At 45.6% G+C, this 23,279-nt stretch overlaps 1 protein-coding gene across 1 annotated transcript in view; it reads right to left on the minus strand.

The window, feature by feature from the left end:
• Positions 1–3,310: 3,310 nt before the first annotated feature.
• Parva (parvin, alpha) overlaps positions 3,311–23,279 on the minus strand; it is a 49,051-nt gene continuing 29,082 nt past the window's right edge. The window contains exons 7-13 of the mRNA XM_013028671.1: positions 19,040–19,098; positions 17,220–17,239; positions 16,157–16,218; positions 15,566–15,634; positions 13,441–13,542; positions 12,692–12,764; positions 3,311–3,778 (exon numbers count right to left, since the gene is read on the minus strand). Of these exons, the coding sequence (XP_012884125.1) occupies positions 3,702–3,778; positions 12,692–12,764; positions 13,441–13,542; positions 15,566–15,634; positions 16,157–16,218; positions 17,220–17,239; positions 19,040–19,098 (462 nt within the window). The 3' untranslated portion in view covers positions 3,311–3,701. The remainder of the gene's footprint in view (positions 3,779–12,691; positions 12,765–13,440; positions 13,543–15,565; positions 15,635–16,156; positions 16,219–17,219; positions 17,240–19,039; positions 19,099–23,279) is intronic.

The following is a 23,279-nucleotide window of genomic DNA, read 5'->3' on the forward strand; positions in this document are numbered from 1 at the left end:
TTGCACTTGGGATCTGGACAACTCTGTTGGATTTTCCAATAAATCTAAGTGAGTGTGATGAGGAAGTCTGTGCAATGTCAGGACTGGTGAAGGTGTCAGGATTTAGCTCTTTTGCATGACTAGGTACTACACAGGTAAGACACTCGAGGTGAGGCTGTATGAAAGGAAATGAGTCTTAGTTTATTTTGGACCCACCCCATAATAGGCAGGGCAAAAACTGTTTGACCTCTTGACTCCATCTGGTCTCATTTTCCAGTGGAAAAATAAATTAGTACTAATTTGGGGGAGTAGCTATGTATACATTTGCTCTAACAGTGGTATAGATGATTCACATGGGAACCACGATGTATACATGTTGGAGAGTCTAGTTATTGGAAAATTATAGCCCCAGAATACTGTTGATGCAAATAAGCTTTGATATATGCTGCAGGTTAACCAAGCAACCCACAACAGAATAGACTGAAAATGCTGAAGCTAAGAGTAATTCATAATTAGACTCCTGATGGCAGCCCTTGAAAACTGCATCCAACTCAAGACGACATTGATGAAGTGCTCATAAAGAAACCTTGTCCCAGACTTTGGGAATGTGGACTCTGTACTTATGTAGGGTACTCAGCAACCTTTATAGCACTTTTTTTTTGGTAGCTGACTGCAATGCATTAAGCTAGTAAGATGTAAAAATGAAATCTTAAATCACATTCATCAATTGGGCTGGGGGGGGTGTAGCTCAGCATTTTGAGTTCATGCTAGCATGCACAAAGCTCTGAGTTCAATCCCCATAACAATGTACTATGATGTTCCAAAGAAGACAAAAAAATCAGTTTAAGGCATACGAGGATGGATGCCTTTGATCAGATGTTCCCAGCTTCCCACCCTGCCCCTGTATCTCACTATGGAGAAAGCTTTTCCCCCTTTGGGTAGGTCTTTTCTTCCCTACCTCAAGCAGACTACAGATGTATAGTGGATTCTCATTTTAAAATATTTTAAAAGCAATGTGTATGACTATGTATAATGGGCCATTAATATTTTTTTAAACCTAAAGATTTTAGTACATTTAGGTTCTGTCTAACGAATCTGCCTTAAATGGTCAAGCAGATAGGGGTGGGGTGAAGGAACAGAGAGAGATTGGGAGAGATAGGGCTTTCATTAGACATCCATTCATGCTTTGTTATACTATTTATATATTCACTATTACAAATAATAATGGATTTAAATTTAGAAAAGTGGAAAAAAACTACTTGGTGATCTTACAGAGACTTGATTCTCTTCTTTTTTTTTTTTTTGGTAGTACTAGGGATTAAGCCAAGGGCCTTAAGCATTTAGGCAAGCGCTTTGCCACCAAGCTAACCGTAGCCTGAGACTTGAGTCTTAGTTCAGTTTTTTCTTTTTCAGACATGAAAGCTAAGTTTGGTTTATTTATGATTAGGATGCCTCTTTCCACCTTCAAATTCACAGTCACTTATCAATAAAAGGTCCAGAATCCAATGAGAAACATCTTGGGGAGACAAGAGGGCTGTACTGTAAAGATCTTAATCCTGAAACACAATTTTCTTATTATTAGATTTGTTATTAAAAAAACCCAACTATCTCATTTTCATTTTAAACACCAGAGAAAAATGACACCAGAGAAAAATGACACCAGAGATAAATCACAAAAAAAGAGACAAAATTCACACAAAGCTGGTTTAAATGAACACATTCTTCCTATTTCATTCTGCTTTAGGAGACCAAAACCATTAGTGTATTGATTTGCTAGAAGACAGCACTAGGAACTGTACACAGTTTAGTGTTTCCTAATAAAAATAGGGTATTTCATTAATTATGTAAAAAAGAACTGTATTCTTATATATAAACAGAAGACAATATGCTGCCCTTTATACCTTAAATGCTCATTATGCTGAGAAATAATTAGTATAAAATATCCAAGGAAAGGTGGCATGTATGTAAATGTTCTGGATTCTGAGTTACAGCATGGAAAAGAGTAGGCTAAAGGAATGTCTTAGGAGTGGTGAGAGGCCGGACTAGGTGGTATAGGAACACTGACGAATTCCTCAAAGCAGATATGGGCTTAGTATAATAGGCCCAAGTTGTGGCAACACAGCCATATCCTTCACAGGCTAGTGTCTCTCTGGTACATGTATGAAACTTGTAGAATAAAGATACAACATGAGTGCAAGTGATTATTCAAAGGCCTTGAGCATTTTAAGGGCATAAGTGTTAAGTACCATAAACCTTACCTCTGCCTCTCAAGGTATCCCCTAGATATTATCCCCATGTCTTGTTCCCCCAGCTCTTCTGTGTCCCCGCCCCCAACCCAATACCCCTTCTTTTCCTATAGGACCTGACAGCCATGCACAAATAGAACTCTAAGCGGGGTTCACAGAAAGAAGATACAAGTAACCACAAGCCCTTGAGTCACCCACGCAAGGAAACTGTTCAGCTTTGGTCTAAATGACTTACATTTTTCCTCGCCTGAATTAGCTGGTAATTGCATGTGGGCAGACTTCACCAGAATGGTCTAAATGATCAATTAGAAAGCAAAAAGGAGTTCCTTTCTTTAAAGTTCAAGGGTCTCTGTTGAAGAGCCCTACTTCCCAAGCGAGACTCACAGGGGCCCGTGCCCAGCTTTCTGCGGTGCCTGAGTATATTGTACATTTGCCTAACGATAATGAATTGAGTACTTATTTTGCAGGAAAATATAGGGCATTTCCATTACATGCAATCAAGCAAAAAGGCTGCAAAATGTGCTACTCCATTAATTCTAAACAGAATCCTTCCCAAATGTCACCCTCAAACCAGAGTATGGGGTTATTATAAATCTGAAGGAATTAAGAGTAATTTTCATTTGCACAAAGGGTTTGAGAGACATGACTCCTGCCACACACACACTATTAATTGGGATAAATTCAACTAGCCAATTTCAGCATGAATCACCAAGCCCTGACCTAGCCTGCCCCTGCCCCGAGATCAGTGCTTCCTGTCTTCTTTGAGGATGAGGGTGTGCACAGGTGATATTTGTGCATGCACGCGTGCACACCCACACGCACACACACACTTTAGGGTGTACTAAGAATGGGATGTAATTGACAAGTTACTAACAAATAGGTTGTTCAAAAAGAAAAACAAGCTGGGTATTGGCAGTTCATGCCTGTAATCCTAGCACCTGGGAGATTGAGGCATGAAGTTATGAAGTTTTGAAGTTTTGAGGCTAACCTGGGCTAGAGCGACATTCTGTCTAAAAACAACAAAATAGGGAGTAGAGAAGAAAAATAACTAGCAGGTCACTTAACCTTTGAGCCTCAGTTATTTACTTCCCTGGAATCAGGATTAAAGAGCTGGAGCACAGGAGGGCACTTAGGAGGGTGGCATCTTTGATTTCCATCAATGGCAGCTTGTGGTCTCTATGGGCATCTTCTGGGAACTCTGGGCCTACACTATTCCCAAGGCATGTAGAGGGAAAGCTGGACTGGCACCTTTCCCTTCACGGTCGGGTAAGTCTCCAGGGCCTAGAAGGTGATAGATCAGCCCACTGAGTTACTGGTCATCTCCTTCCTGACCTCAGTTTCCACTATCTCTGGGCAGACACTGGGCTTGTGGGGGGAGCAGAGTGGGAGACAGGTACAAGCGAGGTGAGGCGGTCCCCAGAAGCTGGTCCAGTCTGCCATCAGTGGGGGCTGCTGGGTGGTGGGAAGCCTTGCCTCTCATTCCACGTTCCGGTACTTGGTAAAGAGGTTATACAGCACTCGCAGTGTGGACTTCAGGTCACAGTTGACGATATCTGCAGAGAAAGCAAAGCACCAGCTACCTGAGAAGGGATACCTGTTCCAGAGTTATTTATTGTCTCCCTTCCCTCTGTTGCTCATCCCCATGCCCAGCAGGGCCCCTGGGTTGGCTCATGGCCACCAGCTGCAGATGGTAGCATGGATATGCAGCAAGAATTGAGAGCAGGTGAGGGGAGAGTGTGTAGGGGAGAGGTGGGAGTTTGCAGGGTCTCATCTCCCAATGAAATAAAGCAGGCCCTACCACACACAAGCTTCACACCTGTTTCTGGGGCCTTTCTCCCCCTGCCTCTGCCCTTCATCACTGTGCCAACTGTATGCAAAGGAGATGCTTCCAGAGGACATAGGATTCCCCCCCCTGCCCCCATCCCACCCCGCTTCCCACCAGGCAGATAGGAGGCACTTGCCAGGGAGGATTCAGGAAGTCGGCTTCTCATTACGGATAGAGCAGGCAGGTGGTGTGAGGCATTGAGTGGAAGCTGGGAGTTGGGATGTATTTTCAAGTGGGTTCATTTAAGTTCTGAGCCTCTGAGTAACAGTTCTTTCTTGTCTTCTTGGAGAAGGTGGATATGAATGAGGATATGAAATGATGGAAGTGGGCAGGGTCCAGGGGAAGGGTTGACTGTGTCTTGCTAAAGCCAGCTCTTCCTGAGAGTCAGAAATAGTTTAAGACTGGAGAGGTATGGTGTATGTGTGTATGCGTGTGTACATGCCCGTGCATGTGAGACAAAGATGGGGTTGGGGCTGGGTCCTTAAAGGTTTGGAATTTTACATTGTGGAGTTTGGATTATGCTAGGAGTACGCTAGAAGCTGGACATGCCCACTCACAATGTTTGTATATACTCCTTCCGTCCCTTCTCTTCATGTTTATGTGTCTGTCCACCGTCGTCTTTGACCGCTCCTCTAATCTCTTCGAGCTCCCCCACCCTCCTCTCAACACAAGGGCTTTCTCTGATTTCATGCCTCTATTCCTTTCTCTAGCCATCCTTTGAAGACTAGAGTAAACAAACAAACAAAAAAAACTCTGTCTACTTTTTTGGAATGCATGCTTAGGTAGTAAAACTAAGGGAAAGTAGGAACAAAAGAAAAAAAAAAGCCAAACCCCTGATGATTATGAAAGTCAGGGCAGTGGTCACCGTTAGGGAGGGCTGAGGGATGTGTTCAGAAAGGGCACAGGGCGGGTTGGGGGCAGCCCCTGGAAGCTGCCATTACTCTTGTCCTTGACTTAGGTAGTGCTGGTGTGAGGGTGTCTGGTGATTTGTCTTAGGTATCTTTCTGACTGTGTAATGTTTGCACAATACAAATGATGAGAAGCATAGCCATGCAGGAGATGAACAATATAAGACAAGATAACAGCTCATCTGGGATTCAAAAGTGGGAGAGATCATGGAACCATGGGGAAAGCAGGCCGGGCTCTGGTCCATAGGACCAGAGATTGAAGGCCAAGCAGAGTGGAAGGCCTGGACTCCTTTGCAGACTACAAGGTGGTTCCCAAGCCTCGTTTCTCTTGTAGTTGTGGCTGCCACAGCCAGAGGCACTAAGGCCCAAGCTCTGTGCTGCTTAGACAAACACTGGTGGTGTTATAAGCTGAGGGTCTTGGGCTGGGAGCCTTCTTGGGCTCTACCTCCATGACCCCCTCATCTGTTCTCTGCCTGGTTCATCCTGGTTGGTACCAGCTCCCAGGGACCTCCCTAGAGGCCTGGCTGGCACAGCTTCTCGTTGTGTTCCCATGTTGGTTTGCACATATTTCTGAGCCTTTTCTGAGGGCCCAGGCTGAGGCCTTTGCCCTACTGTGCTGAGCTGAATCCTATTCTTAATTGCTTTCTACCAGCTGTAGTCCCATGCTTTCTGGCTGGTTCTTGTCCTCCCCTTGACATCAGCTGAGTGTTTCTTAGATTTCAAGTAAATCTGACACAATGGGGCTACTCTAAGGAGGAATTACTAGGAAGGCAAATGGGGGAATGGAAAGCCCACCAAGGAGTGAGCATGGAAGGGAAGGCAGCGTGGTTCTGGGGCCACAGCAGCAGGCTCCTAACTGGCCTCCTCTTGCCCTTGGCCAATTCATTCTACTTGCTGTAGTCAGACCATTAGACATCTAGGTTTGGCTGTGAACTACACAAATCTATTACCATAGACTGTAATGGAAACTGGAGCCCCTTGGAGCTAAGCTATGTATCTCACAGCCACCTCACTTAAGGTAGCTTCCCCCCTGCCCCCGCCCCCCTCCCCCAAATTCTCTGTCATGGCTTTGCATGGCCCAGCCTACTCTCCAGTTTCATTTCATGCCACACCTGTCCCCTATACATCAGGGCCACACTGCTTTCTGTCACTGCCTCCCGGTGGCTGTCAAGGCCCTGCTCTACTGTTGCAATGTCTACATGGCTTTTTCCCCAGAGGTGACCCTGGTTTTTCTTCAGACTTGGGTCTGGGTCTGTGTATGTCTGGGGGTGGGGGGGTGGGGGAGGAGGAGGGAAGTGTGTTCTCAGAGCCCCCAAGTGCTACCTTTGTAGCACTGGCTGCAGTTCTAAGTAACCTGCGTTTCTATGATTTGATTAGTGTCTGCATCTGCCTTGGGCCTCTGTGCCTTCAGCAGAGAGCTCAATTGCTGTAACGCTTACTGTGCACAGACCTCCCGAAGTACCAAGAGATACATGAATAACCACTTTATCTAATTTTAATGCCCATTAAGTTTCAAAGCCCATCTTCACTATAGTTGTGTAATATTGGTAGTCAATTAGCTTCTCTGAACCAGTTTTCTCACTGGTAAAATTGGATAACTTATTTCTTTGGACAGAGTCTTGCTATGTTGTCCAGGCTAGCCTTGAACTCAAGTTCTTCCTGCTGGGATTACCAGCATGCCCTACAATGCTTAGTGAGCAGTAATATCATCATGAAAAAACTGGGAACATATGAATGGTCCCTTAAATAGTAGTTTTCTTCCTGTTTTCTCATCTTGGCTAATAACAGAGCAGCTATCAGTACATGTATCAGTACAACTCTAGGCGTCACCATTCATGAATATTAGGCCTTCTTAGGGAGTCTGAGTTGTTCTTCGTCATCACCACCATTGTGGTCAAGAGATACTGTGCACCATTTGTTCTTATCAAGAAAGCCAACTGGCTGGGTGCTGGTGGCTCATGCCTAGCTACTTAGGAGGCTGAGATCTGAGGATTGAAGTTCAAAGCCAGCCCAGGCAGGAAAGTCCATTAGACTCTTTGCTCTAATAAACTATCAAAAAGCTGGAAGTGGACCTGTGGCTCAAGTCATAAGAGTATTAGCCTTGAGAAAAAAAAAATCTCAGAGACAGTGCCTAGGCCTTGAGTTCAAGCCCTAGGACTAGCACAAACAAAACAAAAAACAAAGAAAAGTGGCTGACCACCCAGGTAGTTACGGACAGACTGGCAGACCACTAGAGAGGGCTGTGGGTTCCTAGGAATGCACTATGACTCCACACTACATAAACAGAGCTTGCTTAAAGCCTTGGCCTAATAAATTGTGTGATTAGTGATGCTAATCACAGTACTGCTGATTGCCTGTATGCACTGGCCCAGGGCCCTTGTTTGGGAGTAGATGGCACTGGGAAACTCCAGGGCAGAGCCCACCAGCAGAGGCTGTCTGGCAGGCTAGGAGTGAGGAGACATGTCAGACACAGGCACTCAGGATACAGCCTCTGGAAAAGGAAAGGAGTCACTGCTCACTGGATTCAGTGAGTCTCAATGTATTTGAGAAGCATTTATAATTAAGGTATTATGGGCATTTTTTTCTTGCTAAAAGACATGGACACAAGAATCATACACATCTATGAAATACAGGATGGCTTTTTCATTCATGGATATGTTGCACAATGTTCAAATCAGGGTAATCAACATAGCCATTACCTGAAACACTGATAATTTCTTTGTGGTGAGAAATTGGAAATCTCTGGATTATTTTGAAATACACATGCTTGTGGTAACTACATTCGCTATGCAATAGAACATGAGAACTTATTCCTCCTGTCTGACTATAATTTGTATCCAATGGCTGGCCTCTCCCCACCTCCTCCTCCACTCTGGTCTCATTAGTTTCTCATATAAATCAAGACTAGAATGGTGGTTATGAGATGAACTTTTGGAGGTTTAACATATTAGCAAGACCATGTACTCTTTGTATCTGGCTTTATGATGTCATCTAAATCTACCCATGTTGCCATAGATAAGTGTTTAATCTTTTTTATGGCCGAATAGTATTCCATAGTGTATATGTATCACATTTTCTTTATTCTTCCACTGATGGTCACTTATGTAGTTACATTTCTTGGCTGTTGAAAATAGTGAACATGGGGGAAGTGGGGTAGGGAGGAGTATACAGGTATCTCTTTGACAGATTGATTTCATTTCTTTTGGCTTATACCCAGCAGTAGGATTGCAGGATTTCACAGTAGTTCTATTTTGAATATTCTGAGGCACCTCCATACTGTGTTCCATGTGTATACCAAGTTATAATCCCACCAATGGGAATATGCAAGGGGGGGGTCTATTGAAGGTATTCTTAGAATTTTCTCCTGGAGTATGAACACATGTACCTATGAATGCAATTGTGGGTTCATGGGGTGCACAGCTCCCCATTGCTGCTATAAGAAATGATCACAGGCCAGGCACCAGTGGCTCACTCCTGTAATCCTAGCTACTCAGGAGGCTGAGATCTGAGGATCACAGTTCAAAGCCAGCTGGGGCAGGAAAGTCCCTGAGACTCTTATCTCCAATAAAGTACCAGAAAACCAGAAGTGGTGCTGTGGCTTAAAAGGTGGAGTGCTAGCCTTGAGCTGAAGACCTCAGGGACTGCATCCAGACCTAGAGTTTAAGCCCCACAACTGACAAAAAAAAAAGGATCACAAAATTTGGTGGTCCAGAGAAACACAGATTTTGTTGGTCATAGAGTTTGAACTCAGGGCCTGGGCACTGTCCCTGAACTCTTTTTGTTTGAGGCTAGCACTCTACTGCTTTGAGCCACAGCTCCATTTTCGATTTAGCCTTTCTTGCCTGGGCTGTTTTCAAACCCCAATCCTCAGATCTCAGCCTCCTGAGTAGCTAGGATTACAGGCGTGAGACACAGGGACCCAATGCAACATAGATTAATATCTCAGTTCTAGAGGTCCACAGCCTAAAAGGAGTCTCTGGGGGGGGGGGAAATCAAGGTAACAGCTTAGTTGTATTCCTTCTGGGGCTCTAATGAAGAATTCTTTGAACGTGACTTTCTGGCTTCTCAGGGCTGCCTCTGCATTCTTTGGCTCGTAGCCTGCTCCTGTCTTCACAGCCAGTAAGAGCTGAGTGAGCCTTTCTCAGGCTACATGGCTGACACTTCCTCTACCCCTTATAAGGACTCTTGTTATTATATAGGGGCTGCTTAGATAATCTAGGATAATCTCTCATCTCAAGATCATAAACTTAAGATCACCACGTTTCTTGCCATGTAAGGGAATACAAATAGATCCCAAGAATAAGTGGATTGTTGTTTTTATTTTGTGTGTGTGTGTGTGTGTGTGTGTGTGTGTGTGTGTGTGTGTGTGTGTGTTGGGGGGGGGATCTTTTTGCTTACTACATGCTATATTAGATAAGGATCGTTTTCCAAAAAAGCTGTACCAATTTACCTCTCAGCAGCAGCTTCTGCTGTTCTATACCTTTGCTAACACCTGTAATGTTAGACTTCAAAGCTTTTGTCCTTGTTGGCTTCTGTACACGATTTCTGCATAGTGTACAGCCATGGTCTAAGTCTTTCTCCAGGTGACCTGATCTCTGGACCTGAGCTGCTGTCCTAGCCTGGTTGTTCTCCAGTTTTGTTCACCACAGTCTGGTCCCAACCCACTGCCTTATACTGCAGTTATTTAACAGTTCACTAAGTGCCCTACATACTTCAATCCTACATGGACTAGATTTCTTCTGAGTCCCTGCCAGCTCTCATAGCACAGGTCCTAACTATATTTGATGGTCAATTTACTTCAATTGTCAGAATGAGAATGAGGGAGGCATGTGAAGATGGTTAGCCCCAAATGAAAAGCCAACATCTCAAGCTGGGCACAGTGCCTCACGCCTGCAATCCTAGTTACTCAGAAGATCCAAGGACTGACGTTTGGAGCCAGTCTGGCCAGACAAATCCAAGAGACTCCTAGTTTCAATTAAGCAACAAAAAGCCAGAAGAAGAGATATGGCTCAAATGTTAAAGAGCGCCGGCCTTGGGCGAAAAAGCCACGCAAGAATGTGAGGCCCTGAGTTCAAGCCCTGGTACCAGCACAAAAAAATAAACACAAAACAACAGCCTTGCATTTAACTGTTGTACTAGTTGTGAACGTGATATTCATTCTTGGCTTACAGCAGTCAGAGCAGTGAAAGATCATGCACCTGGGATCATCTGACTCTCAGAATCCAAATTCTTAAGGGATTTCAAGGTCTAAGAGATCTCCAAGGTCAAGCTGCTTAGCACAGAATGAAGTTTCTTGACCTTAAAAACATTTTGCTATGAAAAATGCTTCCACCGCAGCCAATCTGACTTGGAGACATCCTCAAAGAATCACCCATAAAGCCTGTGGCATTTACTACGAGATTGCACAGGACCCGGAGGGAAGGCTGGGACGCGCTTCTCACTAAGTAGTTTCGCAAAGCACCATTTCAGTTCTCCTTTACGCACTGGAAATTTTCAGCCCGGGCACAATGCCCAGTGCAACAACAAACAAAACAGATGTGATTTTCCACTCACACTGCTCGGGAAGTTTCATATTAAGCAGTTCAATAATTGCTCACGAAATGTCATCTGTACACTGAAATGTTCTTATAGATGACACTAGGAAAATCATCTGCCCCAAGGGAAACTGATGCCTGAGCATCCAAATGATTTGAAGGCACATCTGGATCTGTGGGCAGGTTTCGCTTGAAGAAGTTCATGAATGCCACAGCAGGAAGGAGGCCCCAAACTCTGCTGTGTCTCCTACCCAGAAATAAGCATGCGTGGTCTGCCCAGGAGACACTAGGAGTTCACTGTGAATGGTATCAAGATGGCAAGAGTGGCCTTTCCAGGAAGAAAGCCCCAGGGGGACAACAGCCTTGCTAGAGGTCCTCAATTAGAGGTGATTGAGGCCTTGGTGGAAATGAAAGAATACAGGGTTCACCTTATACCTAACTAGAGCTGATGGTTATTGAGGTCTGCTGTGAATGATGAGGCCAGGAATCCATTCCCCAGGTGGAACTTTGGCTCACTAACACATACTAATATCCACACCAGGCCTTCTTGATCCTTTCGATTTATCCTACCCTTCACCATCTTCACTCGCCTGTTTCCCAGGGTACCCAGACAGAAGAATAGCACCCTCTATCCCCACGCTTTCTTAGGCATGCCATCGCCTAGCTGTGACTACAACCATCCTTCTATCTGGGTGACTGGTGTGTCTCTCCTCTTCCCTAGTTGGCAGTGGGAGACTTGAGGGCAAGCACAGTCTTACCCTCTTGGTGCATCAGTATCTGCAGGGACTCAGATTGGCTGCACCGGTGCCTGACCTACTGCGTACTGAGAGCAGAGGCAGCCCCTCCCTCTAAATGACCCACAAAACACCAGCATGAGGACCCCTGACCAGCCTTCTCAGAGTTCCAGTGTGACAGATATTATCTACAATACAAGATGGACTTGCCAATGCTGGTACAATGGAATGTTGCCTCAGTACAAGGCAGAAAATAAATGTCTATACTAAGAAGGTGACTGAGAGAAACATGCCTCCTACTCACACATGTATGAGACGGCCAAGTGTGGGCATTTTCCTAGTTTTATCCAGTCAGCCCTCCCTCCATGCCCACTGATTCTGCATTCATGGATTCCAACTCAATGCAGCTCAAAAATATTCAGGACAGAGGGCCGAAACAAATCAAGATGCACTGTACTCATAAACTGACACACTGCATTGAAACCACTTGGTACAACTACTTACAGATAATAAAGATATACAAAACCAGGCACTGGTGGCTCATGGCTCTAATCCTAGCTATTCAGGAGGCTGAGATCTGAGGATCGCAGTTTGAAGCCAGCCTGGGTAAGAAAGTTGATGAGACTCTTATCTCCAATTAACCACCAGAAAACCAGAAGTAGAGCTGTGGCTCAAAGTGGTAGAGTGCTAGCCTTGAACAAAAAGAAGCTTAGGGACAGCGCCCATGCCCTGAGTTCAAGCTCTATGACTGACCAAAACAAAAACCCCAAAGAACTGCAAAAGCACTGAGCATGTATGGACATAACATATATGTATACATATAACGAGTCATACGGCGTTAATGGTGTAGTAGGCCATGTCAAATGCAGTAAACCCGCCTTAGTTGAGGATTTGGTCATATGTTTTTGACCAAACATGGTCAAATAAATAAAATTTGAAACAAAACCCACGGAATTGCTTGTACTCATTACGCTGCTCAGGAGATGTGGAGAAGCTCTCAGTCAGTCCCACATTATCTTTAGTGGGGTTTATGTTGTGTGTGATCTGTTTTCCTGCCTTTCATTTTGTGAAGCTTTGCCTTACCCCGAAGCAAATGGCAACCCCACCAAAGCAAGGCAAATATGACTGTGTTTAGTTTAAGTGATAAAGTGAAATTTTTAGATTTGTTGAAAGGCGGCACACCTAGCAGCAGTTGGGTGGCATTAGAGGAAAAACGAATCAAGTATCCACAGTATACTGTCAAGTTCTAGGCCTCCTGAGCAGCCATGTTTTTACTCGATGACATCTCTTGGAACTGTGTACTCACGAATACAACCGTCTACTGTACTATGGCTATTTTATGTAGGGAAATTAAACATTCTGTAACCAGTCTTCCATGGATACCGAGGGATTGGTGTTTTTGCAAACCAAATTCTCAAATGAAGCGTTCAACATAGCATTACACACCCAGGGAAGGACACAATACCTTCAGGCCGTGGTTTTGGCTTTTCCAGTCCTCCATCTTGCATGAGCTCAAAGGCAAAGGAGACATTTAAGACCTGGCAGGAGAGATGCAGAGTATGTATTATGCTCAATCTCAGACTGTGGGGACCTCAGGATCTGTTCCTGGGCAGTGCAGCACTATAGAGCCCAGCACTATAGCCAGAAGGTGGATGCTGAGCTCATCTGAGGACAAGCATGAATGGAAGTGGGAAGGCCATGAAGAAGGTGGGCTTGCTGATCCCAGAATGCTCCGAGAGCAGCCCTTTTCTCATCCTGTCATGTCCCTGCATTAAAAACTGGGTATATCTGTGCATGTATCTGAAAAGATCAGATGGCAAGACATCAAGAGGCAGAGAAGGGTCTCTACTCAAAACCAACTACCTCTGACTAGTGAGCAGGATGCGGTAACATAGGGGAGGCTGTCAGAACCAGGTTGGTCATGTGCCACAGGGCTACCTAGCCCTGCAGCCAGCCACCTTCCCTATTACTTGTGAAGATGAGACTGGCCATGCACCAATAGGAACACATAGCTAGGAGGGGAGGCTAGGAAGCTGGGGAATACAAGGGCTTTCTGGATGCCTAGGAGTATTTCAGTCATTCCTTCCCAGCTTAGCTGCTTGTCAGTCAGTCCTGCCTCCAAACACTGCTGACCTGGCAGAGGTTACCCTGGTAGCCTGCACCCAAGTGTATATGATGAGGGTTCTGGGCTTTCCCAATTCCCCTTTTACTTACCTTCTGTTCAAAACTATCTGGAGTCAGGAAGAAGCTGTGCAGGGGCACAAAGTAGCCTTCTAGGAGCCCCATGAGCAGCACCAGGTACACCCCATCTGCAAACTAGAGAGCAAGAGCCAGAGGCAAATGATGGTTTGTTGGTCCTGAGCCAAGCCCCGTTGGTGATGGTTCATCTGCCATGTCTTCCCACCCAATAGCCACCTCCCAGGAAGACTGCTGGCAGGGCTGAGCGTCAGTGGTCGAAGTCAGGGAGCTCTGCTATCAAGTTTTCTCAGTATCTCATCCATAAGTCCAAGGCCTGCTGCCAATTGATCTAGCATTGCTTAATATTGGCTGTGTACCCCAATTTCTAATATGGGCATGGGGACCAGAGTTCGGCAAGTGCGGCTCATGGCCATTGAGGGGCTCATGGAGAGACTGAAGTGGAAGTACTGTGGTGGCTGCTCTGTATGAGACAGAACAGTCACCTACAGAAGCATCAGAGGTAAGAGGCACAGTCAGAGCGGGGCTGGGGAGAGCAAGGTGAAATCCAAGGCAAAAGAGGAGGCTTCCAGAGCTACTTGGCCTTCATTTGTTATACTTTTTGGTGATACTGAGGAGTGAACTCAAGGCCTTGTGTTTACTAGGCTGGCATTCTACTACTTGAGCTACACCACTAGCTGATTTTTATTTTTAAAATTGTTGTTGTTATTGTTGACTATTTTCAAACTAGGGTTTTCAGGTCAGCTTGGGCTATGGTCCTACTACTTTGTGTTTCCCTGTGTGGCCAAGATGACAGGACTGTGTTGTGTCCAGCCATTGGCTAAGATGGAATCTCCTGAATTTTAATTCCCAGCTCATCTTTAACTGCAATCCCCTGATCTCTGCCTTTTTTTTTTTTTTTGAGACAGTTTCACTGTATAGCCAAAATGGCCTCAAACTCCTGCTTCAACCTCCTGAGTGGGGAGACTGCAGGTGTGCAGCACCACGCCCATGACTTTTGCTGTGTGTGTGTGTGAGTTCTGGGGGCTTGATTCAGGGCCTAGGGCACTGTCCTTGAGATTTTTGCTCAAGGTTAGTAGACTACCACTTGAGCCACACCTCTACTTCCAACTTTTTGTGGTTAATTGGAGAAAAGAGTCTCATGGACTTTCCTGCCTGCAATCCTTCGATTTCAGCTTCCCAAGTAGCTAGGATTATAGGTGTGAGCCACCAGCATCCTGCTGACTTTTGCTTTTTGCACAGAGAAAGAACTGTGTTATCATATGGGACTGCCATTCTCCTTTCTCAAATATTACTTGCGCATGGCTAGATAGGCGGCCCAGGGCAGCTGTACAAAGGTGGGCTCTGGTTTCTAATTCCAGTCATACTACTTACTAGCTATGGTACTCTGACCTTCTCTATACCTCATTGTTCTCATCTGTAAAATGGGGATGTTAACAGCATTGTTTCTCTTCCCCATAGAATTATAGAGAAGACTAAACCAGTAAAGTATTTGTGACCTGCTTGACTTGACAGTCAATACAAATGACTACTTTTATTCTTATCTGGGTAAACAAGAAAGCAAATCCAAACCTGACTTCCTAGGTTTGCTGGGCAGTAGAGCCAGGGAGGTTTGGTTCAGGGGAAAAGAGGCTCGTGGACTAAGTGCAAGGAAATCAGAGTAGGTCATTGTCCACTTGTACACCAGCAGGGGCCTGGGGTGAAAGCATTTTGGAGAGGGTCTGTATACCAGTGTGGAGGTGACCTGAGAACAGATCCATGGTTGTATGTATGATTGATATTCTAGAACCTTTCAAAGGCTGGGCCACTGTTTGTGGGAACAAACAATAGTTTGTTCACAAGAGTCCAGACTTCTTGGTCTTGCTCTAGGAAGAGAAGAACCACAGGTGGAGTGCAGCATGGGCCTAGAGCAGGTGCTGAATGAACTTTGCACGTTAACTAGCTGGAACTCATGGGCTCAGCCCTCCTCAAAGCGGTTGACCCTGAGCAGGGCCCGAGGACCGCTGAGTGGAGCAGACCTCATGCTTTGCCCCTCAGCCTGGAAAGCTGCAGGTTTGTGGGAAAGCCTCGCCTAGTGGGTGGGGCACGTGGACCACTGCCTGTCCACCACCTGCTTCCCACCCTTTCTCCAGCTGTCACCCACCTGGGTTTCCAGTTCTGTGACCTCCAGATTCAGTTTATTCAGGTGCTTGTTCACAAAGGTGATGAGGGTCTACAAAAAAAGACACAGGGACGTTGAAGTGGAGACTCCTGTCTGTGCCACACTCAGGATTCCCCCCTGGGAGTCCGCCCTGAGAGTGGGCAGCCCGTGGAAAGGCCCTGGAGCCCCAGGGAAAGGCACAGGTTCTTAGCAGCGCACGTGACAGAGGACTGAGAAACAGGCTGACAGGTAGGGCATCTGAGGCTGGAGTTTGCAGGGTGGGAAAGGAGCTAGCAAGATGGCTCGGGATAAAATGATTCCCGAGTTCCTTTTTTGGTGCAGCTAATGACACGGCTCCCCACTGTACCCATGGGAAGATCTGTGTGATGAACGGGGAGGGCTGGCAGTCATTTTGAAAGGGAAATGGGACTGGTACCTCAAAGTACGAAACCTGGGTGAGGCCCTACAGAAGAGACAGACAGATGGGCATCAAAGAGAGCCCTGTGTGTGCAGAGGTGAGGTCATGACACTGAACCAGAGCACAGGTTTCCCTACAGCGCCCCCCACTCACTCCCTCGGAGGCCTCACACCCACCTTTTTCACCACATTGAGTTTGTCTGGTGCATGGTCAAACAAGGTGTCGAAGGCATCACGTTCTAAAAGAGAAGGAAGGAATGTGGAGTACAGAGTGCGGTCCTGGTGGGAAGCCCCACCGCCGGCTCCCACTGGAAATGGTCTGGGAGGCAGGCAGTGGTGGGTATTCTGCAGTCTGGGATCTGGCTGAGTTGAGGCTGTTTCCTACCCTCTGGGCCTTTTTCTGTGTGTTCACCCTGGTTACAAGGATCAGTCCTCCACTGAGCTGATCTGCTGTGTATGAGGACTTTGCTAGGCAACGGTCCTGGGCTCAGCCCTATGCCACAGCATCAGGGTGCACTCATGGTTCTAGTGTTCTGAAACTCTTTGGAAGGAGAATGCTATCCAAATATCAGAGTATTTCAGCTCCTTATTTTCAAACTCAAGATAGCCAAGACAAACACAGACAGAGATGGAGACCTTGCATGCTTGAGGAGAGAATGTGAATGCTTTCTCCAGAGGGATCTACATTTTGTAAGTGCTTTGTGCCTCGGTTTCCCTTTCTATAAAATGCCACATGCAAGATGACTTTGCACTGGTTTGTCATGTAGATGGAAGGCGAGGGTGTGTGCTCTATAAACTCTGTGCTGTACTGACGTCCCTTGTTTTCAGCATAGTGGGCTATTTTATAAGAATACTCAGTAAATACCAAGATAACAGAAGAATAGCCACATCATATGCTCATGTAGATTCTTGCTACAACCCGGGGCTGGAGTATTTGTGACCTTCTCCACCAAAGCTGAAACTGCTGGAAGGGGATCTCTGACCTTCATGGACTTCATAAGTAAGCCCAAAGGGATAAGGAAGAAAGAAGGTGAGGGGCAGAGCCTGGTCTCCGAGAGCATTCATACGCCTCCTCCTGTGCTTCTCCCATACCCACAGGGCAAGCCTGTCCTGCAGGACCAGGCTTGTGCAGACCAGCAAATGAGGGATAGTGTCAGCTGTCCTTCCCACCCAGCCAGCTGGATCCCCAGGCTGAAGCAGACACACGTCTAGGCAGCTGCTGCAGCCTCAAATAACTCACCATGCCTTCCCGACAGAGCCCTGCAGGAAAGAAAGACAGCAGTGTGACTTTCCCCTCCAACTCTCAGGAGTCTAGTCCTGTGAGAGGAGTCAGCCCCTCCCTCCTTGCCACCAGTCTGGCCTTGGATGAGACTTCACGTTGTTACTACCTCTTTTCTCTGTTGCTACATAGATTACCTGTGTTAATGCAAACTCTAGCCTTGTGATTCGTGCAGGGTTTGTTCTTGTCATAAATCATTCTATGGCCTGTAGTTACAAAAGAATACTGATGTTAGGGGGCTGAAGATTCTAACTGGTTCTCGGGACAGAGAGCAGCATGCCCTCCTTCAGTGTAGAGGTTTTCTGCCCTGGTAGTTGTGTACAACTACCTGGAAGGTCAGCTGTCTCTTCCATGCCCATCCTGTGATATACAGCTGCACCTGCCACTGACCTAGGATGTTTTTTTTAGAGAAGGGGAGGAGCTAGACTCACATGGGCAGCTGAAAAACAGCAAAGTCTAAGTAGCAGAGACAAATTACTAATGAGACTTATTTCCCCTGTGTGACTTCCAACAAGCTGAGGAACCTCTCTGGCCTCCAGATCTCTCTGTCTCAAAAATGAGGACAGTAACGACAAGGCACTTCAGTGGGTGTCATGAGCATTTAATATCTAGAGGGAAGTTACCTAATTCCTAGTATATAACATAAATGCTCAAAACATTTTTTTTCTCAATGTTTTTGGTTCTCATGATTCTTATGATATTGGTTTATCTACATGTATACCTATCACCTACTAAGGATCACCTATACTTAGTATCTTGGGAAGATTAATGGACATGGACTTTCTGTAGGATAGACCAAGGCTAGAGTGTCCATCACCCCTGGGCTCTGAGGCCTTATGCGTATAACCACTGCTACAGGTGCCCTTATGCACCATGTAGTCTAGACAAGCAGAGCCCAGGACTCCTGTTGGCCATGCTGGAGAATGTAACGGAGCTTCCTAGAGATGGAATAGGGCCTGCAAGGGGAGGGTTAGCCAGGACCAGGAAGGACAGGAAGGAGGGCCATTATGCCTCTAGGCTAGCAAAAAGCTCAGCACTCAGATGAGGAGACTAAGGTTAGAGGGGTTCAGATACTCAAGACTTACAGATACCTGTTCTTTCCAGTGTACTGCTCTTATTCAAGGGGGACAGACAGAAAAGTCAGGGCACAGGGGAGGCCAGAATCTAACTTTGCTTAGCTTCATGTGGGATCAGGAGCAAGGCCAGCCTGATGATCCCAAAGCCTTCCACCAACCCGCGCTTTCTGCTTAAGATCAAAGCTCCAGTTCCTCACGGCAAGTCTTTCCCATGTCCTGATTTTCTGATTTTTAAAAGCAAATGTAAGTAACAAAACCAAACCCCTGAAAGACAACTCAACTCAAAAGTGGTGGGGGACATTTTTGGGTCATGGCACATGACCAAATAAATTAGATTCAGAAAAAAAAGAAGAAAAGCACCCTTGTGAAGGTTAACAATTTAAATTCAACCCTGTGTTTATGGCACTACGATTCCATGCTGGTTGGCTTTTTTGGGCACAGACTTTTTTTTTCCTGGAGTGCCACAAAATTAGAATTTTCAATCACCGCTAATACCCCTTCCCCACTTCCCCACCCAAGTTTGTACCTTGAGCATTGAGAGGCATGTTTTGAATGCATGGAAAAGGCTAAACTATAATCATTGGCTGTAGGCTAATCCCTCCTGCAATCCCAATAAATGAAAGCTAAATATCAGCAAATGGGTGAATTTCGGAGAAACATCTGTGTTCCATTACAGACTCGTTGGCAACAATGGTGTTGACATACTCTGTGTTACCAGTTATTTCCTCTTGGATTTGCCGGGACTGGAGGATTCCTTCTCGTTTCTGAAATAGGGGAGGGAGGGAGAATTGGGGAAGAAAAGACAAAAATATGCTTCAGAAAAATAACAAAAAAAATGATTAGCCTTTCTGACATTGAGAAAGTTACTGGCGTTTTAAAGAAATGTTCCTAGAGACAAGATAATCCTAGAAGGGAACAGAGGCCCTGAGTTTGGGGGCCTGGACTGTACCATTAGGAGCAGTGCGATTAGTGTTTAGTCCAAACAAGTAGGCTGTCTCTTGGATGGTGAATCTTTCTTTTCTTGGAAGACTTTCTGCTGGAAGCAAACTGTGAGCCTCCCGGAGTAACACACAGTAAACCAAATGGAAATGAAGGCCAGGGTGTGTCTGCCCTCCAGCTGGGGCCATGGAGGGAGGCTGAGAAAGACTTTTAACTAGAGTTGCTGGATAGAAGAACTGAGGCCAACTTGGAGAATTCGGAAAGAGGCATAACTTTTTTTTTCTTTTTAAACTCATTTTGCTTTGTTTTACTTTTTTTTTTTACTGGAAGCTTTTTATTAATTAGTGTGGATCTTACATAGGTACCCTGAGAAAAAGGTAGAGCATTTTGAGAGCCTCACCCAGCCAACCAGCAAGTCAGCTGTGCATCCATCCCTTGCCCAACCCTCTTCCAGCAATTCCTCCTCTAGAGGAGGCCCTGGACTGGAGTTAGAACAGATACTATGGAGTGTGTGACCTGGCTTTAAGGCTTCTGAGAACTTAAGAGTAAAAGCTGTAGGAGGAAGTAGGCAAGGGAGAATGGTTCCCTGAATGGTCCTGGGTGATATCTTTACCTTAATGACTAAAAGGTTCCTTTCACTCTCAGAAGTGTTACGGATAATAATTCTGTGGCTGCTCTGTGCAAAGAGGAAGTGCTGGATGCAGGGTGGGGGTGTGGCCTTTCAGATGGATGGCCAGAAAAGCCGCCTTTGGTGGTGGAGGGTGGGGCGGTTCCTGAAGTAGCAACTTCCAGGAGAGCTAGGATGTGGCTAGACACTGAGGGTCCACTGCAGGAAGGAATGCCCTCAGCCAACATGCAGAATCAGGACAGCACAAATCTGAGCAGTGATTCCTTTGGAAGGAAGGTAGTCTCTGGGCAGCCCTGAGTGCTGGTTGGAGAGTTGTGCCTTTGCTGTGTGGCCTTGGGGCTAATGAAGGAGCATTAGGGAGCTTTTTTGATGGGTACCAGCAGGCAAATTCACTAATTGGTGCTTAGACAGCCAGCACTGGGCACCTGGACGACAGTCTGGGCAGGATATAGGATTCACAGAGCAGGTTGGTTTCAAGGCTGAGGTGGGTGTTAAAGAGCTTAGCTGACACACCTTCTTTAGCCTCCTATCAAAACTTCCATAAATGTCCTCTTACATTCCCAGACACTAGTGTCCTTGCAAAACTCTCTGACCAAAGGGAAAACAGAGCTAGACAAAGCCAACAGTCTCACCAGTTTACACAAAGAATGAACTATCAAGCTAAAAAAGGAAGTAAAGGGAAAAACAGAAATTTAAAGGTGACCAGGTGATAGATGATAAAGACTTTTTCCGAATTGAGTTTAGTAACATGTCACAGGGTCCCATGGGCTGGTGGAACCTTGGTCTTCTAAGACCATTTCCAGACATAAAACTTCACCTTTCAGTTCAAGTGGAATTAAGTGCTTTTGTATAGGTAGAATGGAAAGGAAATCTGGGTTAAACAGGCCCTTGCTTATCATCTCAACTCTCTTCATTATTTATCCACTGGAGAGTTCTTCCTACAATTCATCCAGGAACTTTCTGAGGCCAACTTCTGTACCTGTTCACTTGATGAAACAAATCACTCTGTAACTTATGACATGGGCGACGCTACTTGGTGTAATACATCCTCTTCTTCTATGTCGTCATGTTAACTTCCTATAGGAAATGAAACCTACAACAGCCGTCTAATGGTCTATGAGTAAGCTCAAAATAAGGCCTGAGATGCAGGCTGTTTCAAAATAGGAGGCCTCAAACCTTGTCATAATTTTTTGTCCACAGGTGTTCTAACAGCCATATTTTGCTATTTTCATTAGAACTGTTTATTCTAGCTGGTAGGAAAAATAAAGATGTTCAATAAATAAGTGAGTAAGGGATTGAAAAGAGAAGGTACAAGAGGTCAGTGAGCATAAAAGTATTTCCACTAGCAATGGAAGAGGTTTATCTAAATATACACCTCTTTTGTTATATGAATATAACAAGAGCACGTTTATACAATTGAAACATTTTTCAGGTCTTCCAGGAATGTTGGCACAAGCCTGACATCCGAGCTACTTAGGGAGACTGAGATTGGTGTTCAGGTTGAAGCACATGACTTAAAGGTCCATTTCAACCATGGACATGGCGGTACATGCCTACTGCCCAAGCTACGGGAAAACATAATGGACTGGTGCAGTGGCACCTGCCCATTATCCCCAATGATGTAGGGAAGCACATGTCGAAGGACTGCAACCTGAGCCAGCCCAAGCATAGCGTGAGACCCCACCTTGAAATAACTAATGGCAAAGAGGCTGGGGGTATTGTTCAGGAGGTCTGCCATGAGTTCAAATAAATATGATTAATTAATGTATTAGCTACTTGGAAGGCAGAAATCAGAATTGCAATTTAAGGCCAATCTGGGCAAAAGGACTAACAAGACCCCATCATCTCCATCAGGAAGACAGGTATGGTGGTGCATATCTGTGATCCTAACTTGTGGGAGGCCCTAAGTAGAAGGATCACAGTCCTATGCAAATCCCGAGCAAAAATTCAGACCCTTTCTGAAAAATACCAAAGCAAACATGGCTAGGGAAATAGCACATGTGGTAGAGCACCTGGCTAGTGACTACCAGATCCTGAATTCAAACCCCAGTACTGAAAAAAAAAAGTTATGTAGTCTTTCATTATGTAGTCTTTCATTTACTGTTCCAGGAATCGTGGTATTTAGTAGACTATGTTTTTTAGAGTAGTTGTAGGTTCACAGATGCTGAGATTTCCCCCAAGCCATTACGGATAACCTTGCAGAACTTGCAGTGACCAATCACTAGCCTCTGAAAGCACAGATTTTTGTTAGAGCTGACCCTTCATGCACTACATTATTTTATAACTCTAGACAAATATATCCCTCACTGTAGAATTGCACAGAATAGTTTCACTGTTCCCTCCCCCCACCCCCGCCCTCCTGCCTGTCCCCAATCCTCTGTGCTTCACCTATTCATTTCTCCTTCCCCCAATGGTACTTACAAAAACACAAGATGGCTTCACCCATCATTAACACAGTGGAGATGACCTGGTCCACCATGAAGATGCTTGTATCCAGAATGTACTGTGTATCTACAGCACATACAACATGCCAAGCACCCTATCTCATACAAAGGGCTCAATAAATGAGCATAATTAGTACCTGACAGTCAGCTGCACTTTAAGAGTCTGCCTCACAGCTTAGCACGGATAGCTGATAGCCTTCTGCTTCCTAGTTGTAGTCTTGCTTCCTGGCAGGTAGGGCTATGGTGTCATTATTCCTAGCTTATCTTCTTCTGATACCTGAAAGCTCAGCTTCTAAGCTCTTTTATCCTGCAGACTGGCCTGGCCTGACCTGGCAAAGTTTCCCAGCCTGCAAGCCTTTCCCTCACTCAGGGATAGCAGAGTTGCCTCTTGTTGTCTATTCCAGAACCCTGGGTAGCCTCAGGTATCCAGGGAGCTGCTTGTGCAGAGAGTTTGCCTTCACTGCCTGTTTATTTGGAAAAGAACAGAAGCACACAAACAGAACGGTGACCTTGTGCTAAATGGGCATAAAGTTGGAAAACAAAATTGCATTTGAGTATTTAATGGGGTTAGGAACGGAGTGAGATAGTCGTGGGGAGAGAGCGCACCCTCACTGTGGAAATGACACAGCCATATGTGAATGGAAATTCCATCCAACAATCTGGAAAAGATGACTTGAGGTCCCGGCTTTGTTGGCTGGTGAGTGAGGAGCAGCAGTGCCTCCAATCCAGGCATGGCCAGCGAGGTCTCACACATGCATACACCCCTTCCCCCACACCCGGCTACCTCCCCCAATACCTCATTTCTCCATAGCTTTCTGGGCACCCTGTACACATGTGTGAACATGAACACACACCTTTTCTTCTGCCCTACCACACATGCCTCAGAAACATAACATATACTCCCAAATCTACGTTCTACCTTCTCCCAACAAAA

The sequence above is a fragment of the Dipodomys ordii genome, unplaced genomic scaffold (genome assembly GCF_000151885.1).
Source record: "Dipodomys ordii isolate 6190 unplaced genomic scaffold, Dord_2.0 Scaffold113, whole genome shotgun sequence".
Lineage (NCBI taxonomy): Eukaryota > Metazoa > Chordata > Mammalia > Rodentia > Heteromyidae > Dipodomys > Dipodomys ordii.